The 20,185-nt window shown below is 38.5% G+C and overlaps 1 protein-coding gene across 1 annotated transcript; it reads right to left on the bottom strand.

Annotated features, from left to right (window-relative positions):
* Positions 1–350: 350 nt before the first annotated feature.
* Positions 351–19,956, bottom strand: FAM216A (family with sequence similarity 216 member A). The gene is made up of 7 exons (XM_051972768.1): positions 19,426–19,956; positions 11,999–12,039; positions 9,919–10,034; positions 7,684–7,813; positions 7,402–7,588; positions 6,573–6,655; positions 351–902 (listed from the first exon to the last, which is right to left on the bottom strand). The coding sequence occupies exons 1-7, from the start codon at positions 19,506–19,508 to the stop codon at positions 790–792; spliced, it is 753 nt and encodes a 250-aa protein (XP_051828728.1). The 5' UTR covers positions 19,509–19,956; the 3' UTR covers positions 351–789.
* Between the last annotated feature and the right edge of the window lie 229 nt (positions 19,957–20,185).

Below are 20,185 nucleotides of genomic sequence, written 5' to 3'. Positions count from 1 at the left end.
TATGATCACACTTTCCTCAAACAAAAGATGTTTCTGAAAAGTTATGTGCCAATCAGATTTGTTAGTTGAATCTGAAATTATCTTCATTTAAAAAAAAAAATAATCCTCAACAGCTGAGCCTATTCAAGTAATTAAGGCTTTGTAAAAACTGTAGCAGCCAAAAGTTCTTGTTTAAGAATAAATAGGACAAATGCTTTTGTAATGCAAATAATTGCTTTCTATTTAATGGTTTTCTACATGAGGCTTTTCTTGAAACATACAACATGAATATTTCCATGTTAAAGTTGCATTTTAACTAACCATATAACTATATAATCCATTCAGCTTATTTAGAAAGTAATAGTCAAAAGTCCAATTCAACAAACATTTATTGAGGATTTAGCACAGCAAGAAAAGGAATCATGTACAGCAGGATGCTTATGTAAAATTTACTATTAGCCTTTGGTTGCAAATGCTTTAAAGAAAACTAAAAGAATTCTTTTTTTTTTCTTTTAAGTGACAATGAAAATTTTTAAGTATCTGACTACAAATATGAGCTTGGTTTACAGATAAATTTTTCTACACAAATATCACTGAAACACTGAACTACATCAAACTAGTTACATGTTCACAAGCCCAGTTTTGGAATGTTTCCAAACTAGTCAATAAGACAATAGTGAATAACATAGTACTGACCTAAAATTAGTTATGAACAGAATTCACAACTCCTCCTTTGGCACATGACTGTAGAATCAACAACTTGGATTTAGGCAAATAATAGACCAGGACTACAGGACAGGAGTGTCAAGTTCACATCAGATTTTCCCCTTGTTCTTCTATTGACATTGACTGCATACATTTATTTAATAAATCTTCATCTCTTTTTTCTTCACTCATGTATGAGTCAGAATCATTTGTGAAATCTGAAAGAGATAATGTCTAATTAAAAATAGCCAGCTGCATTTTATTCTGAAGTCTTAACGTCAATATAATTATAACCTTCAAAATGATTAGTTAAGGACTCAGAGCAAAACCAACTTTTACTTGTAAGCCTACAAAGATTCCACACTTTGCAAAAGAGGATTCCAGATGTTTGGTGAGTTCTACAAAATGTCCCATTTTTTTTCATTGGTTCATATTGTGAAATTGGAGATCTCTAAATCCCCGGGATTGAATATTTTTTGTCCAGGAAGTGGGGGAAATGTCAGCTCTATACCATACATGACTTCTAGAGGCCATTATCTGATGAGATTTATGTATATACAAAGCAATTTAGTTTTCCCTTTTAGAATTCTTGACTGGATTTTTTAAGTCATCACTTCCTCCTGTGAGGGTACAGAAATTTTCTTCCTATTAGAGATTATCTAACTATACTTGCAACTTCTACCATTATGCTCCCCCCTATTCCTTCTCATTTTGATGGACAATACTAAAATTTTTAGATAGTTTTTAATTCTCTCTAGAACAACACAATAATGAAGCTTTTTTCACATTTAAGAACTTCATTACTGCTGTATAAAGCAGGAAGTGAAGGTGTAAATGTTTATCCTGCTGACATTTCGAATTCATTATCTTCTAAAGGAAATTCATCATCTTTCCCCAAAACTTGTTCCTTTTCTAACTTCCCTATTTGTTAGTGGTACTGCCATTCCCTTAATCATGCTTGAATCTTGCAATAATTTCTGACTTCTCCCTTTGTTCTTCATATCTAGTCTGTTCAGTTCCATAAACACTGCTTTTTATGTGCACAGCACAAGCACTCATATATTTATGGTCTAATTTTATCAATTCTTCCTTGTTACCTCTTGTATCTATTCCATTCTGAATGTATCTACTGATCTACTGCCCCAATCCTAGTCTAGGAACTTGTTACCTTTCACCTACTCTATTGGGAAATTATGTATCTTCTGGCTTTTTTTCAAACAGCCTATAAAGCAGTTGATTTAATCTTCCTAAGACACAGCTCTGATCTTTTAGACTTTTTTTTTTTTTTTTTTTGGTTCACGGGCCATCAATGGTTTCTTATTGATTGTTGAATAAAATCTAAATTTGTTCGGGATCCTCTGATATCTGGTTCCAGTCAGTCTTATCTCCTGATCTCCCTCACACACCATTATGCTTTGATAATGTTCCCTTCGCTTCATGTTCTTGATTACCATTTTCCTTCTGTGCTTCAAGTGCCTTCTCATGATAAAAGATTCTTTCCCAAGGCTTCATCTCCCATTGGTGAGTTCCTCCTGAAACTCGTTTTGAGGAAGGGCCCAGGCCATCCTCTCTTCTCTCTGCTCACCTATAAGTCTAGACTCAACCACTGTGTCTCTACTTTTTCCTCCCCTCCTCCCCTTTCCAGCTTCCTTTTACGGACAAGCTTTCTTCACCAGTTAGAATGTAAATTCCTTGAAGGCAGAGACTTTATTTTTGCTTAAATCTATATTACCAGAATGAGTACATAGTGTTTAATAAATATTTCCTAGGTAGACTTTTTTAAGTCTGAGAGAAAAATATTTTTTCTTTGAAAAACCAACATTTTCACAAAGGACATTCAAATATTGATTTAATCCATGGTGTCCCCAAACACCCCATCACTATAGGCTAGAGGGAACATCCCCTCTATATGTATTGAGTATGTACTTATTTATTTCCATATTGTTATCCCTATTAATATATAATTTTGTATTAGTTTTCCCTATTTGTAAGCTATTAGGCAAGGATTGTTTTTGTGGTTTTGCCTTTATTTATGTTCCTAATATTTAGCCCAGTGCCTGACACATAGAAAGACCTTAATTCCTAATTGATTGACCAAACAATTTCTAACTATCCTCCACTCAGGCATCCATCCGAACCCAACCAGGCATATCACATTTGCCCTTACCACTATCTTTTATCTCATGCGATTTTCTGTGTCTGGAATGTGCTTCCACCTTCTGCCTGTTGCATCCATAAAGACCTAGGTCAAATATCACTTCCTCTATGAAAAAGAGAGGGACAATACCGAGTTCTGATAAGAGTCTTTCAGGTTTTGATTGTTTAAGAGACTGTCTTAGAAAAGGATCAATCTCATTAAGATAAGTACACACTATCCAGGAGAGTCAGTTCTTTTGATCTTTCACAATGTTTCCAACTCCTTTGGCTAAAAACAGCAAGACAGACTAGAAATAGCATGCCACACTTTCATCTTGAAGACCCTCAACTTTACCTCTGATGATAGTCATTGTATAGACTTCTTTCCAAGTACACAGCCACTGCCTTAATTGAAGCCCTCATTTCTTGCCTAGCCTATTGGAATAGCCTCTAACTGGTCTATCTAAATTGTCTTCCCACTCTTTTTTAAATTAAATTTTAACTTTTTTCAATCTCCTTCCCATCTTCCTGCTACCTTTGAGAATGAAACAAACCCAATCCTATTATAAACACATATAGTTAGGAAAAACAAATTCTTCCTTTGTCATGTCCAAAAGAAATCTCTCTTAATTTGGGTAGTATTTGTATCCTGAGTCCCCTAGTATCCTCATGTTGATCAGAATTCTAACATATTTCAAAATTGTTTGTCTTTACAATAATGTTATTCTGTGTCAAAGGACTATAAAACTGCGCATACCCTTTGACCTAGCAATATTACTATTCATAATTTAATCACTTTTAATCCCAAAGTGATGAAAAAAAAAAAGAGTGAGGGAGGAAAGGAGATATCTATTTATACAAAAATATAACAATAAAATAAATAATTAAAATATATATTTACAATATATAATAATAAAGTATTTATAATAGCTCTTTTTGTGGTGGCAAAGAATTAGAAATTGAAGGAATGCCCATCAATTGGGGAATGGCTGAACAAATTGTGGTATATAATTGTGATGGAAAACCATTGTGTTATAAGAAATGATGAACAGGATGGTTTCAAAAAAAAAAAAATCTGGAGAAGCTTTTACTTAAGTGAATTGATGCAAAACGAAGTGAGCAGAACCAGGAGACATACATTGAAACAGTATCAAACAATAATCAACCATGAACAACTTAGGTATTTTCAGCAATAGTGATCCAAGATAATTCCAAAGGACTCATGATGAAAAATGCCAAATACCCCCAGAGAAAGAATTGATGGAATCTGAATGTAGATCAAAGCATTTTTTTAAAATTTGTTTTCTTATACAACTAATATGGAAATACATTTTGTATCACTGCACATGTATAATCTGTATCGAATTGTTTGCCTTCTCAGTGAGAAAGGGAGAATTTTTAAAATATAAAAGTTGAAAATTTACATGAAAATTTGGGAAAATATATTTTTAAAAAAACCAATAATGTTATTGTACTATATAAATTGTTCTGTTTCTGTTCACTTTCCTCACTTTGCAATTTTTCTTTAACTGTCTCCAATCCATTCTCCACACAGCTGCCAAAGTAATTTTCTTAAAATATTGTTCTGACCATGTCACTCCCTCAATAAATTCTAGTGGCCCCCATTTACCTCCAAGATCAAATTTAGTTCTCCGACTGGCATTTAAAACTCTTCACAATCTGGCCCCTTCTATCCTTTCTAGTTTCTTACACTTTCCTTCCTACCACGTACTCTACATTCCAGGATACCAGCCTACTTTGTACTGCTTGTACCCCTATGCTTGGAATTCTTTCCCATTTAACCTCTTAAATCTTGACACTTGTGGCTTCTTTCAAGACACAGCTCAAAAGCCACTTTCTACAACAGATTTTCCCAATCCTCCCAGTCAAGTCTTCCCTATATGTATTGAGTATATATTTATTTCCATGTTGTTATCATAATTTAGTATTAATTTTCCCTATTTGTAAGCTATTAGGCAAGGATTGTTTTTGTGGTTTTGCCTTTATTTATGTTCCTAATATTTAGCCTAGTGCCTGGCACATACAAAGAGCTTAATTCTTAATTGATTGACCAAATTGGATTTCTAACTGTCCTCCACTCAGCCACCCATCCAGACCTATCTGGGCATTCACATTTGCCCTTACCTATTATCTCATGTGATTTTCTGTGTCTGGAATGTGCTCCCTCCACCTTCTGTTGCATTCTTAAAGACCTAGCTCAAAGACCACTCCCTCTATGAAATTTTCTTTTATTTTGCTCCACCTCCCTCCCACACCATTTTTTGTGCATCTAATCATATTTAATTTTATAAATATCTGAATATATATTTTATCTCTTATTAAGCTAAGGGCAGGGATTATTATCTTTATCCTTGTATGTTGTTCAGTTATTTCAAATTGCATCTGACTGTACGATTCCATTTGGGCTTTTGTTGACAGATATCCTGGAGTGGTTTGCCATTTCTTTCTCATAGATCAGGAAACAGGCAAACCGGTTAAGTGATTTATCTAGGGTCACACAGGTGTCCGAGACTGGATTTGAATTCAGGTCTTTCTGATTCTAGGGCCAGTGTTAGCTGCCTTCATCTTTGTATCTAACATACCTTGCACATAGTGTTTATTGTTGCTGTTATTATTTGTTCTTCATTCTCGAAGAGGACCAATGAGAGAGGAATAAATATAACTACAGCCTGAATAGTCTGGAACCTTGAGGCTTCTGACTCTCTCATAGTAGTGTTCCTTCATCTGTGGTGCTTGGGTATCAACTTGGATGAGATCCTTCGTCTATCTGAACCTCAGTTTCCTCATCTTTGAAATGAGTTAGACCATTGGCCTTAAAGCAATGTAGATTTAATTTCTTCCCCTGTGAGGAAGAAGCCCAAGTGGCTATTATATTAAATAGAACTAAATCCTAGACTATCCTGTTTGTATAGGAACTCTTTATTAACCTCCATTATCTATTCCCCAACCTCTGTGCATCTTTAAACAACTTTTGAGATATTGATTAACGTATTTTAGATGGGTCTAAGACCCCTTCAGCTAGCTGCATTCCATCTGGCTCCTCACTGATCCCCACCTTTGAGCTTCCTGGCACTTCCTCTCCTCTTTAATCCTCCTCCATCTTGAGTCCTGCCTTTACTTCTCTGAGAAACCCCAAGGCTGTATTTCCCCTATACAAAGATCTTCTCATGGTAAAGATTTTTCCCAAGTTTTTTTTAGCCCACTATGAGGTTACACTCTCTCTCCCCCTCATAGTGTCTTCCCTCAACTCACATCTTTCTCCTCACTCTAGCTAACTGATTAATCTATCAAACTCCTCTATGGATCTAGCTTGCCAGTCAATGGCTTACTCAGGCTTAATGGATTTTTCCAAATCCTTTTCTAACTATATGCTCTCCCATTCTACTTCATATTTACCATTCCTGTTGTCTATCATATCCCTTCATTTTGTCTGTAATCTATTCCCCTAGATAAATCTACCTTTTGCCAAAGAGAAAAGTGTGAATTTGCCACACGTTTATTTCGAACTAAGAATTGCTACCCCAAACTCATCAGAAAAGCCTTTCCAGCTCTAGACTAATGATGCTATTATCTTATTCTTGATCCTTACTTCTGAACTAGCTGTTTTTCTTTCAAATGAAACAAAACCACATTTCACGTTTATTTTTATGAAGATGGCTAGAAGAAAAATGTAAGCCTCATTCCCCAATTTTTGTCCCAATAGCTAAATCTTTTTTCAATTGAGTATTTACCTGTGTATCTGAAAGCTTTGTTGGGTCTTTGAAAAATCTTGAGTGATTTACATCTTGCTTTGGGCAGAGGGCCACATTTTAACCTGTAAAAAGGAGAAATAATTTAAGTCAGCCAACAAAAAGGACAGCTATAAAGTGTATATGGGAGCCAAAGCAAGCTTGCTTTCATTAAGTTTCTAGCAGCAATCACAGAAGAAGCACAGTCAGTCTTATAAGAATTTTTTTTGGTTATTCTAAAACTTAAAGCTTAAGTTATAACAAAGGCTGAGCACTTAGTGAGTATCCCTTCTTTGCCAGACAAAGATGCTTTAGGGAATTGTCCTCTGTAATCTGGCAGAGGAGGCCTCTCAGGACTCATTGCTTCTACTTTGTCTGGATGGGAGAGGAGAGGATGCTCAAAAGCAAGATTAGCTTGATTTTCCCCCCATCTTTCAATGATAAATCAGTTTTTGCCATTCAGCTCTATATATATTTATTAAACAGTCTGTATACGGTATCAAGCACAACAGTGGAGCTTAGAAGATAGAAATGGTCCCTGCCCTCAAAGACTTTATGTTCTACTGGATGGATAAGACAAAGAGAAAAATAAATACAAACTAAGTTCCAGGGATAGAATATTGGGTAATCCCTGTCCCCAAATCCTGTTTGGGACAGAAGAAAGGACGTGTCCTAGTCTGTGGACTAACACTTTACCATCATAAGGAGGTTTTACTCTGCCTTTGTGCCACATTTTTTTCTGTTCTAAATTTAACAAAAGCAACTGGATGACATTGGAAATCTTATTTATATTTCAAGGAATCTGATTCCTTCAAAGCAGATGATAGCATACCCTTCTTTGTTCCTCCCTGGTTGCCAGAGGGAATGCTGTATGGCCTGGGGCTCAGCTGATGGGGTAGCTATGATGCTAGAATGCAATGAGTCCAGTCTTTCCAGTTGGTGTCTCCATGTGGTGCAGGGAGAATGCTGCTTCTGGGAATAACGCGGACTGATCTGACTTCTGTGATGGGTAGAGACACCTTTAAGAGCAATTAAAGCCAGGAGTTAGAATTGCTTTGGGCAAAGCATTATGGGTAACAGGTTAAGAACAGGACAATGACCTGCGGGCACTTGCCTGGCTTCTGTGTGTCAAGCTGAACCATATGCATGTACTGCCTCTTCATCAGCGTCTTCAATGAATCCGTGCTATAGATCTTGGCAATGCTGCAGAGATACCGCTTTTGACCTGTTGTGAGGTCTGGATGCTGAAATACAGAAATTTACAATCCAAGTTATTGAACAAAAAATTAGCAGTTGGCTTAACCCTAAAGGAAATGGTTAGATCTTCCTCTAGTGCTTCTTATGACCTAGACTGGAGTCTTTAAAACTATCAGCAAAATATATCTTCTAGAAGATGGAAAGGCATTAAGGCCGGCCATATCTGTCTGTCACCCAAGGATCAGCCTACTAAGTGCAGCGATGCTCATCACCACATTAGCTGCTAAGAATTACTTTGCTAGAGAAAGTCTTCAAAGGGGAAAGGGAATAAGCATTTATTAGTTACCTATTCTATGCTTTACAAATATAATCTCATTTGATCCTCACAATAATCCTGGAATGGGCTATTATGATCCCCATTTTATAGCTGAGGAAACTAAGTCAGAGGTTAAGTGAATTGCTCAGCATTACCCAGCTGGGAAGTATCTGAAGCCAAAATTGGACTCGTGTTCCTGACTCCAGATCCAGGGCTCTCGACATTGCCCCACCAGAAGCTTCTAAAATGGTCTTTTAGATTATCTAAGTCATAGAGGGATTGTGACTGCAGTTGACAAGAGGGAGTCCCCACACTGATAAAATCACAGAAATATTGAAGGAAATGTGCATATTGCCCAGGAGAGGTATTTATACACATACACGTGTGTGTGTGTGTTTACAGATCTATGTATATGTATGTATATATGTATATATATGTATGTACATATATGTGTGTGTACATATAGTTTTTAAGTGGGATAATGTAGCAAACACTAAATAGATATAAATATAGAAGGAATAAATAGTCAACACCCAGAGCCTTCTACTAGTATCCTCATAAACATCAGGAGAAGGGGCAGCTAGGAGGTGTAGTGGATAGAGCACCAGCTCTGAAGTCAGGAGGACCTGAGTTCAAATCTGGCCTCAAACACTTAACCCTTCCTAGCTGTGTGACCTTTGGCAAGTCACTTAACCCCAACTGCCTCAGGGGAAAAAAAAAGACAAGAAATAAACATCAGGGAAGAAAATAAGAAAGTCTCAGGCAATTCATTGGAGGTTCTGCAACAAATTTCTAGGAGAACATGGACCAAAAATTACAGTTTATAGATAGGGATGAATGGGTTAAAATCTCCATGGAATAGAGAGAATATGTCCACATCAATGAAATCAAGATCCACTTGCATATTCTTGTTTAAAAAAAAAAAAAAAAAGTTGAGGCAGATTCCCCCACACAGAAAATCCTCAATAGCCCTTTTCATTCCACATGGCAATAAATGTACATGACACCTTGGAGTTTTACTGATCAGTATAGGGTAAGAATTAATATATTAGAAATGTCTATTTGCTGCCTGACTTTTTGTCTGTTTACTCTGTTTCTGAGGGTCAAAGAAACTGAGCTATAGTTCTCTTCTCTTCTCCTCTCTGTCTCTCTCTGTCTCTCTCTTCCTCTGTGTGTCTGTGTCTGTGTCTGTCTCTCTTTGTCTCTGTCTCTGTCTCTGTCTCTGTCTCTCTGTCTCTCTCTCTCTCTCTCTCTCTCTCTCTCTCTCTCTCTCTCTCTCTCTCTCTCTCTCTCCCCTCTCTTCCAACCTTCTGCTTCCCATATAGCTACTTTAGGCTTTTACATTCGAAACAATTACCTTCTCAGTAGGACACACTTTCCTAGGACAACTTGAGACCTGATTCTAATTTCCCATTGAGAAAAAAAAAAAAAAAAACAAAACTAAGACTGTCAGAGCCCAGAAGAAACAATAGAAATGAGTTTGTCATAGAAAAAGCTAAAGTGCTGCAGGATTTTATTCATTTGAAAAGTATTTATTGACTCTTTATGTATAGGATTTGCTTTGATTCCTCAAATATTTATGAAGCACCTACCATGTGCAAGGCACTATGGTAGACACTAGAGATACAAAGACAAATTTTTAAAAACCAGTCCTTGCTCTTCAGAGTGCTCTTCTGAGTGCTGAAGGTTGCTGTGCTGGACACAAATACCCTTTTGAGGGAATAGTTCACTTTTTTCAATACCTTGCCCTTGAAATCCTTTGTTCTCTTCAACCAGAAGCTCACCTGCAGTACTGAAAACAACTAATTTCTCACTTTCCTTTCCCATTAAGCATACCTTGAGAGATGGTGCATTCATCGATTTCGGAATGTGAACAGTTTGGAGTTGAGGTGTGGTCCATAACTCCTGCAGCCTGGCTATATGAGGTTCTAATTTTTGTTCTTCAATTCTATCTGTGACCCAAGAGGATATTAACATACAAATGTCAAAGAAGAAGAAAACAATTTAATAATCTAATCAACAAGACCTGCAAACATAGACATGTCATTAAGGATCTCGGGAGAGCTGATCTTGGCAGTTTTTATATGTCAGACCCATGATCCCACTAAATGGGATGTAAACAACTTAAAATGTACACAGTTGAACCCTCAATGTGAAATTTTAAAATCTGCAATCTTCCAGTGTTAACCCGAGGTAATGAAGAACAATGAGGTTTGGGGCTAGATCAGTGGCTCTCAAACTTTTGTTCTTAGTATCTTTATACTATTAAAAATTATTGAGTACCTGTCCAAAGAGTTTTCATTTAAGTAAGTTATATTTATAAATATTTACCATATTAGAAGTAAAAACTAATTTTGAATGTGTAGACCCCCTGAAAGAGTTTCAAAGACCCCCCCAGGATTCTCTGAACCACACTTTGGAGACCACTGGATTAGATCACCACAATGGAAATAGTGGTTTTGCTCTATACTTGGGATGACTGGTGAATTTTATCTTTATCATATAGGATCTGAAAATTAAAGAAACACCTGCATTACTGCCATAAATATTATGGTTAACAATTATACCTATGTAATAGGCTTTAAGGATAGGCTCACCAGAACAACATAGCAAATCCTTAGTGCCAACTCCTTTGCTATTTCCAATGGATGTTGATTAAAATTACCCTAGAAATAATCTCAGGGGGAGAATACTTGACATCAAGAAACAAAAAAGTTATTTTGAAATTCCCATGCTACTTTCAAATAAAAGAAAACATAAAATTGCTCCAATTTCCAAGAAAAACTTGGGGAGCTGGAGGTGAGGTTCCTTTAGAAAACCACCACAGAATCATAGAAAATTCAGGAGAAGAGACAAGAATGACCATCAGGTCCAACCTATGGCTCGCCTACAAAATCCTTTATTTGCATCTTCACTTGCCCCATTTTGGGAATAGCCCATTCTACTGTAAGGTACCTTTCATTGCCAGGAAACTTTACTAAATCTGCATTTGTCCCTTAGCAGCTTCTACCCATTGGTCCTTGGTCCTTGGTCCTATCCTCTGAAGTAAAATACCTCCTCCATATGACAACTATTTGAACACAGCTCCCTAGTCTTATTTCTTACCTGGTGGAGTAGGCCCTCAGTATGAATGCCGAAAACACCATTTTTCATTTTACGTGAAGGGGAAAAAGTCATCCCCTAAGCAAATTTTGTGTTTTGAAGATACAGGGACCACTGGAATCCTTTTCATTTCACAACTATCCACATCAAGATTTTTCACATCAAAACCTTCCCCATAAAGGTTTTGATATACTGTGGGTTGGCATAAGAAACTAAATGGTAATTTTGGGGAAGATTTTTTGAGAGCTGTAGATAATATGAGACCAGCAGATGATGCAGAAAATGTTTAGAAACTCAGAAATGCATAAAATGTATTTATATGTATTGGATGATATCAACATACTTTATCTTTCAATACCGTAATAGTTCAGACATCTCTGGTATGGAGGGCAAAAAAATGTTTACACAGATTTTCCAGATTGAGGGGGTGCCACGCCCCTAACCTTGGAGATGTGGAAGGGATAACTGGACTTAATCGTGTATTTTTTCCCTGCAGGATACAGAATATAGCTGGCCTTTCAGCACCAGCTAACAAAAACTCAGTTCTCTTTGGTTCCAGGTGTAAACTTCTGGAATATAGTACTTAGGAAAGGGGGAGAAGGTATTGCCTTCAAGGAAGATCTGCAGAAGGGAAAAGACTCTGCTGGATAGTTCTTTGGCCAAAGCTCCAAGGCTATCCTAAAGCAGAGTTTAAAAAACAAAAACAAACATCTCTACACCCAAAGCCAGCCCATTGTGTGAGTAGTTAGAGGCAAATTGTCCTCCTTGAACTATCTTAATTATACTTATTATCAACTCCATATGCTGTACTTACCAGGACATTTAGGATTCTGGTAGTAAGGATGCCCAGCTGATCTGTTTAAAAAAAACAAAACAAAACAGCATAAATAGCAGTATATAATCATCAGCAGTTTGGAGAGCCAGAAAAGGGAGAGAAAAGAAAGGAAAGGGCATTTGGTTAATTGTACTTGCTGCTTTTTTCTAGCACCTTTTCTCTTGGCTGTCATCCACACCTCAATATTTTCTCAGCACAATAATTGTGTCTTAGATGACAACACTCTTATAGTATCTTCCAAGGTGATTTGGTTGAAGGTTTTTTGATTTTTTAAAAAATCTATCAACCAACAAGCATTTATTAAGCATCTACAATGAGCTGACTACCATGGTTAGGCACTGGAGCCATGGAAACCATGTTGAAACAGCCTTTGCATTAGATAACAAGGTCATTTCTCAGAATCTACAAAAGACGCCAGAGGTGATTTTGGTGGGAAAGCAGCAGCAGTGGAGGGAAGCAGGAAAGGCTTCATATGGAGGGGCGAATGTAAGAGGATTCCTGAAGGAGACTGGGGATTCTGGGAGACAGAAATAAATGAGGAACTATATTAGAAACACAAGAGACAAGTCAAGCAAAGATGGAGATGGGTACTGAGTGAGATTTTCTTGTGCAGCATGATAACTGTGGAGATATGTGTAGAAGAACTGCATTTTGGCATATATTGAAGGGGTGAGGGAAAGAGAGGGAAGAAATTTGGAATGTGGATTTTGCAGGGGTGAATGTTAAAAATTGCTTTTGCATGTGTTTTGAAAATAAAAAGCTTTAATAATTTAAAAAACAGAATTAATCATACCCTTGATCTTGCTATCACCAACAAATGCATCATCTCCATATTCAAGAATTCTGAAGTGCCCTTATCTGATCATAATATATTGGCTTTCAACCTCTCCCTCTGCTTTCCCTTACCAAATCCTACTCTTTGTCCATGTCATGACCTCCAATCCCTTTCAGTTCTCTTCTAGCCCATGACCCCTGAACTAGACATTTATTCCTTTTTTCCCTATCTTGACTCCTTGGTGAACTAGTTCAAAACTATATTATTCCATTCCATCTGAAAAAAATGATTATTTTTCTCTTGTATTAAAAAGCAATTAATAGGAGAGGGGGGGATATCCAGGTTTTTTTCTCTATTTCCTCATTCAGAAATAAATATCTGTAGGTTATTCAGTCTCTGAAGAGGATTGCTGATAGCTGAGATCACCCATATCCAAAATATGTTTTTTTTTTAAATCTTGGGGGGATCCTATACAACTAGAAAACCTTACAAAGAGAATCTAATTTAGTTGAATTCCTTTCCATTGTGTTCTACTCAGGCAGACCTGGATAGTGCTAGATTCCTTTGTCAAGATAGCTGAGAAATGTTCTGGAAAGAGAATGACATAATCAAAGTCACATTCTCCAGCCCTTCATTAGAATAGGCCCACCTCTCATTATAATATTCATTCTCTCATTGATTGTTAACCAATCAGAGTTTATTTCCATCTGTTGGGAACACCCACTCTAATAAGTATATATAAGCATTGAGCAGCTTTCATAATTGTCTTTGGTTTACCAGAGAAAGGCAAGTGACCATCATTTTATTATCTACTAGCTATAATGAATAAAATTGATTAATAATCATCCAGAAATTATGTCTCTCAGACTTTTCACTCATCATATATCCCATCTCCTCTAACAGATTACCCCCTTTTATCATCCTCATTCTAACAATAATTTTATTTCTATTTTCTGTTTACTGGCTCCTTCCTTACTATCTACAAATATGCCCATGTTGCCCTCATTCTCAAAAACCTTCCCTTGATTCCTCCAAGCTCCTTTGTGGCTAAACTCCCTGAGAAGGTCGTTTCTTTATCTAATAGATGTTTCTGCTTTCCCTCCAGTTACTCTCTTTTTAATCTTTCACAATCCGGTTTCCAATCTTATGAAACTGAAAGTGCTCTTTCCAAAATTACTAATGATTATCTTCTCTCAATCCTCATTCTCCTTGGGCTCTCTGAACCCTCTACACCCTCTCATCAATCACCTCTTCTTCACTTCTCCACATTTCTTCTCTCTTGGTTTTCAGACTATCACTCTCTCCTGGTTCTCCTCCTATCAAACCATTCCTTCTCAGTATCCCTCTCTGAATCCGCAATAAACAGTGTGTAGGTCACACCCTCTAATCACAGGTTTCCCTGCAGTATTCCATACTGCATCCTCTTCTCCCTCTATCCTACTGCACTTGGTGATCTCATCAGTTCCCCTGGATTTAACTGCCATCTCTTTGCTGCCGTTTCTCAAATCCACTTACCCTGCCCACCAATCTTGTATTTCCAAACGAAGTGAATTCCAATAGAATCTGAAACCCAACATGTCCAAAACGGATCCCTCCCTACGTCCAACCTTACCTATCGCTATGGAAGGCAACGCCATCCTTAGACTCTCAAGCTTACAACTGAGGAGCCAGCCTGAGCTCCTCACTATTTCTTACCCCTCCCCATATCCAATATGGTCCCAATGCCTATCAATTTCACCTTTGTAACATCACTTTAAATGGGCCCCCTTCAAGGGCCTTCATCACCTTATCCTGGATTGCTGCCATAACCTCTGCATGGGTCTACCTGCCTCAAGTCTCTCCCCACTGCAATATATCTTCTATTCAGCCACCAAAGTGATTTTCTGATCATGTCACCCCTCTATTCAATAAACTCCAGTGGCTCCCTGACACCTCCAGGATCAAATACAAAAATCTATTTGGTATTTAAATCCCTTCACAACCTACTTTTCCCTACCACTTTTTCGGACTCTTATTTATACCTTATTTCCTGCCATATGCTCTTCCACAAACTAGACCCTCTTCCTCTCTATTCCAGGAACTTTCTTTGGCTGTTTGCCCTCCTGGCAGTTCTGGAATTTTCTCTCTCCTCCCCTAGACTGATTTCTCTGGCTTCCTTCAAATCCTAATTAACATCCACTCTTCTACTGAAAGTCTTTTTAACCCCTCTTAATTCTAGTGCCTTCCCTTTGGCGATTAGTTCCTAAGTATTTTATACATGACTAGTCTACACATAGTTGTTTGCTTGTTATGTCCACCATTAGATTGTGAGTTCCTTGAGGGTAGGTTCTGTCTTTTGATTTCTTTTGTATCCCCATTCTTTAGCACAGTACCTGGCATACAGTAGGCAATTAATAAATACTTGTTGACCAACTGCTGCTTCCCTTACTGATACTCTATTTTCCAAAAACAATAATAGCTAGCAGTTCTATATGGTTTTAGAGTTGGCAAAACACTTTACAAATATCTCATTTGATCCTCATGATAAACCCTGGGAAATAGGTGCTATTGTTATCCCTATTTTACAGATGTGGAAAATGAGGTAAACAGAAGTTAAATTTGCTCACAGACAACTAGGAAATGCTGAAGCTGGATTCAACCTCGGGTCTTCCAGAACCAGATATAGCACTCTATCCACTGTGCCACCTAGCTTCCTTTGCTCTCTCTTTCTCTGCCCTCCCCTTTTTAGAGTCCTCAGTTCTTTGCTCCTATAGAAGGCTCTATGGGATTACGGGATTTCTCCAGCCCCTCTCTTAAAATTACTTTGTATCTACTCTCTCTCTCTCTTCTCTCTCTCATTCTCCCTGTTTCCCTCTTAGTCTCTTTTTCTCTCTCTGTCTCTGTCTCTCCCTTTCTCTTTCTCTCTCTCTTTTTCTCTCGTTTCTTTCATCCCTTCTCTCTCTCCTTCCCTTTGTACACACATACACACATATACATCATATACCTACAATATATATTACATAATATATATTAAAATCTCTCTCATACACAATATATATATTATATAATACATAGAAACATCTCTCTGTCTCTCTCACAGACACACACACACACACACACACACACACACACACACACACACACACAAACTGTCTCCCTCCCATGGTAGAATGGAAGTTCCATGAGGGCAAGAATTTTGTCATTTTTGTCTTTGTGCTACCAGACCTTTAACTGTCCAGTGCTCTGCACATAGAAGGTACTCACTAAATGCTTATTGAATAAATGTTGTTGATTCCCTGAAAAGTTTATAAATACAAAAGCTCTGTTCACTCTCAGCCCCATTAAAATAGATAAATGGAACTTAAATGCAGAGTGCATATAATCCCACAGCATGTATTCAAGGCCCTTTGCCCTTCCTCCCTACATCACAGCTTCTGCTTAAGGTAAAACTGCTATTCTTTAGTCACGTCCATTTCTTCTTGACCCCTTTTGGGGTTTTCTTAGCAAAGCTACTGGAGTGTTTTGCCATTTCCTATTCCAGCTCATTTCCAGATGAGGAAACTGAGGCACATAGGACTAGATGACTTACCCAGGGTCACATAGCTACTACATATTTTCCTGATATTAGACCTGGTGCTTTATCCACTATATCATCCAGCTGCCAAAGTAAAGGTAAAATATTGCCATTTTTAACAATGAGTAATTAAGGTGTAAAATGAACTTTTGATAATTTTGTAAGGATGCTCTGAATAGCAACTCTAGCATTAAGATGACTCAGAAATTATATGTTAAAGTGGTAATTTTTTATTTTTTTTATTTTATTAAGGAAGATACTATTGAGTGGGAGTGGAGACTTTCTGGGAAGTGATTGCTGGTTCAAAACAAAATATAAAATACTTTTCTAAATTAAACGGGGTTTAATTTAGATAGCTGGGAATTTTTTATAGATTTCCTCTCTGCAAAATAAGCTACTGAGTGCCTAAGAAAGACAACTATCTCCTAACTTCACTCCCACTCTGTTCTCTCTGAATTCCTTCAGTATTGATTGAGCTCCTTCCTTACCACTTCCACACCCCCCAAAGTAAACTCCTTGAGATCAGGGACTATTTGTTCCATTTGGTATCTTAGCATCCCCAGAACCCTGCACAATTCCTGGAACATAACTGCTACTTAATAAACATGTACAAGATTGAATTAAGGTCTGGAGCACTCTACCAGCTGCGAAAGAAATAGAAAATAATATCCCCACCCTAAAGAAGCTTATAATCTAATTGAATATTGCTCTACATGAGGCAATTATAGTTGAGAATAGTTATAAGCCAAAATAGTATTGGTTGTATAGGCAAGTAAAGTTCATGGACAGTGGTGACATCAGTGTTGGCTGAGACAGTCCCAGAACATCACCAAAGTATCTCCAGGGCAAACCTCTCGTGTCTTTGCCAAGAAAACCCCAAATGATGTGACTAAGAGTTGGATACTACTGATAAGACAATAATAAAAAAACACTATCCCCCCCTTTGAGAAAATGGAAGATGGTGCAAAGTGAAGGACTCTCTCATAGTTGTTGAAAGATTCTTTTCTCAGTATTCCATTTTTTTACATCTTATTAGGGTCATTTCTGTCCATGGTTCTCAAGGAAGTTTCGGATATTATAAAATATTTGCATTTACTTTTAAATTATATTAAAAGATATTCCTTTACATACATAGGCTCATGCAGTCATAGAGAATGTTCCATGTAGGATCCAAATGAAAGAGGGATTCATTGCCATTTTTTTAAGATGGTGAGTTCACCAGATTCACCAGATTTGTGGATAATATTATCCTGATTATACCAAAACCTAGAATAGTACAACAAAACAAAGACAAAACCAAAATCCTCAAAGATTTGTGATAACTCAAAGCATAATAATCTATACAAACAGAAACAAATCAATGATAAATGTCTATTGTCCAAACTGTGACATCAAGTTAGATGGCTAATATATCTTAGATAGGAAGCGGAAATGGACAGTGAGCCTGATCCAGAGCTGAGTAAGTGGGAGTGTAAGCTTCTGCTACAGTGTTGTAAAAGAGGAATTTTTTTTTATGAACTTGTATCCCAGGGCCTGATTAAATGCTTCTTGAGTGACAGATTAGATAACATTTTGGAAATTCCACAATGCCTTGAGAATCTCAAGCCTGTCTCTCTGCCTGTCTCTGTTTCTCTGTCTATGTCTCTCTCTTTGTCTGTGTCTCTGTCTCTCACACACACACACACCTTTTTTAAAAAAACAACACAAATGTTCTCTCAGAATCAAAGAGTTGTAAATCTTGGAACACAACAATCTCTACTAAATCATATGACTCCAAGGACAAAGGAAAAGAAAAATGATGATGACATTAGGACTTATGCACAAGAAGTTGTATAAAGAATATAAACCAATAAAAATATAATCCAAAAAACTAAATGGGCTAACCATGTACTAAGAGTGAGAAGTGGACAGCTGCAGGACTGCCAGCAAATTAAAAAAAAAATTAATACCTAGAGTAAAACCCTCTTGCATACTGGATGAAATCTCAGTGGGTCAATAAACATCTACTAAATAAATCTATGGAAGAGTATGGCATGGAGAAGAATTGGTTGATTAGTTAGATGGGATGTTATCTATAACAATAGGAGTAATATTAACATCACTGAGGTAACAGCTCTAATTAAGCACGGGCATATTATGTCTCTCTAGGCATATACTGGAATTAGAGTTGGAACTAGGGAACTGAAGTCTAATCTTTATGACTATGTAAGCCTAAGAATATAAAAGAATAAATTTGAGTATGACTTTAAACACAAATGCAAATAAATTTAACATAAGCATAAATGCACATCTAAAATTCCATATTTCATGATGAAAAGTAAATTGTATATAGGCATTTTTCTTCTTTCTAAAGCTTTACTGATGCTTTTTGTTTTTAATCCTAACCGATTATTTTAAAGCATGACAACACGAAGCTCTGATCCTTCCCAACCCCAGAAGCCTTGTCTATCCCTAGACTAAGCTATCTTGAAGTCTAAAAGATGTGTGAGGATGAATTTAGGAGTCAACTAAAAGTAATCCATTTATTCTTTCATTCAACAAACTTATTAAATGAATAATAAATGAAATAAGAAAAAGCTATTTCAAAAAGAAATCAGCTTTATCTCTTCTCTCGAATAAGGATTTTCTTCACTTTCACGGCAGCAAAAGAAATATCTACCTGATATCACACACCCCGCCCCAGAGACCAGAACCCAGGCGTCTTGCCTCCCAGGCTATTGTCTTAAGCGCTTGGGGTTTTCTCTAATCGAAGCTGGCCATCCCTGCCTTTCTTCTTCTGGGGAAAATGTAGCGGGCTGGCCCAGCCTCTCCCTCGGGCTAGAAGCCCCCACCGTGGCTCTCATCCAGGTGACTCATTGCACCAAACGCCTCCGCGGCTGCTGGGAACCGTGAGTCACACCATCCTCTCCCCATCCTCATCCCAGCAGCAAAGGATGCTCGCCCGCCCTCCGCAAGAACCCCTCCCTCCCTCTTTGCCCGCAGCTTCTGCATCCGTGGCCAGCTTCCCTCTGCCCGCCGGCCAGACTGCGGGCCCCCACCCCGTCTCTGCGAACAAGCCTGCGGGGCCCCGAGCCTCACCCGCAGCTCCCGGCTGCAGCGGACAGCTGCGACGCCAGGCCGCTCTCCTCCACCCAGGGAGACGTCTGCATCTGGCCCGGCATCTTCTCCAAGGGAACCCCGACGACGACGTCCAATGCAGGAAGGGAGGGAGGAAAGCTCCCCCCGCTCCTTGTCCAGGCTTCGGGCTGCGTGCGTTAGGCCGGGAGATGTTGGGGTGACGGGCGCTGAGCCCCGACCCCGGCCGCCCGCTTGCCTGGCTCCTTCCCTCCCTCCCACTCCTCCCGGGGCTCCCGCTGGCCGGGCTCTGGGAGGGCAGCGGGAACGCTTGGCTAGGCGTGGAACGCTGGCGAGGGGCACGTTTGCATCTTTCGGGGCCGAGGATGCCCCGTGAACGGGAGGAGCTGGCGCATCCTAAGCAGGCGATGACGCCCCGTGCATCCTAAGCACCGTGGGCACGCCTCTTTACGGATCCCTTAGCTGGAAATATGATAATATTACGGTTATAACTGTAATTTAAAACATTTGAAAACCGCCCAGCTAAGCTCTAAGTTCAGAACATCACCCTACATAGCAACGCCCAGGATCTGCAGGAGCCTGGTTAGGCGGTGGCGCCAGAGCAGCCTCGGGCAAGGATGCGCTCCCGCCCCTGCTGCAGGTGGATGGATGGATGGATGGTCCAGAGTCAAGCCTCGACCATTCTGCGCCTGCGTGCCTGGCCAGCCGCAAGGCGAACCCAAATTGACCTCAGTGTAGGTCTTTTCTCTTTAGGAAGCATGAC

Source organism: Antechinus flavipes, chromosome 1 (genome assembly GCF_016432865.1).
Source record: "Antechinus flavipes isolate AdamAnt ecotype Samford, QLD, Australia chromosome 1, AdamAnt_v2, whole genome shotgun sequence".
Taxonomy (NCBI): Eukaryota; Metazoa; Chordata; class Mammalia; order Dasyuromorphia; family Dasyuridae; genus Antechinus; species Antechinus flavipes.
This window is presented reverse-complemented; position numbering and strand designations above follow the sequence as displayed.

What these genes read in the sequence shown, in the direction of transcription:
- FAM216A (XM_051972768.1), bottom strand. Translation starts at nt 19,508, where the DNA reads ATGCCGGGCCAGATGCAGACGTCTCCCTGGGTGGAGGAGAGCGGCCTG. An exon ending in TGAATGCACCATCTCTCAAG is followed by an intron (nt 7,814 to 9,918) that starts GTATGCTTAATG and finishes TCTGTATTTCAG; the next exon opens with CATCCAGACCTCACAACAGG. An exon ending in CCAGGGAGGAACAAAGAAGG is followed by an intron (nt 6,656 to 7,401) that starts GTATGCTATCAT and finishes TCCTTTTTACAG; the next exon opens with GTTAAAATGTGGCCCTCTGC.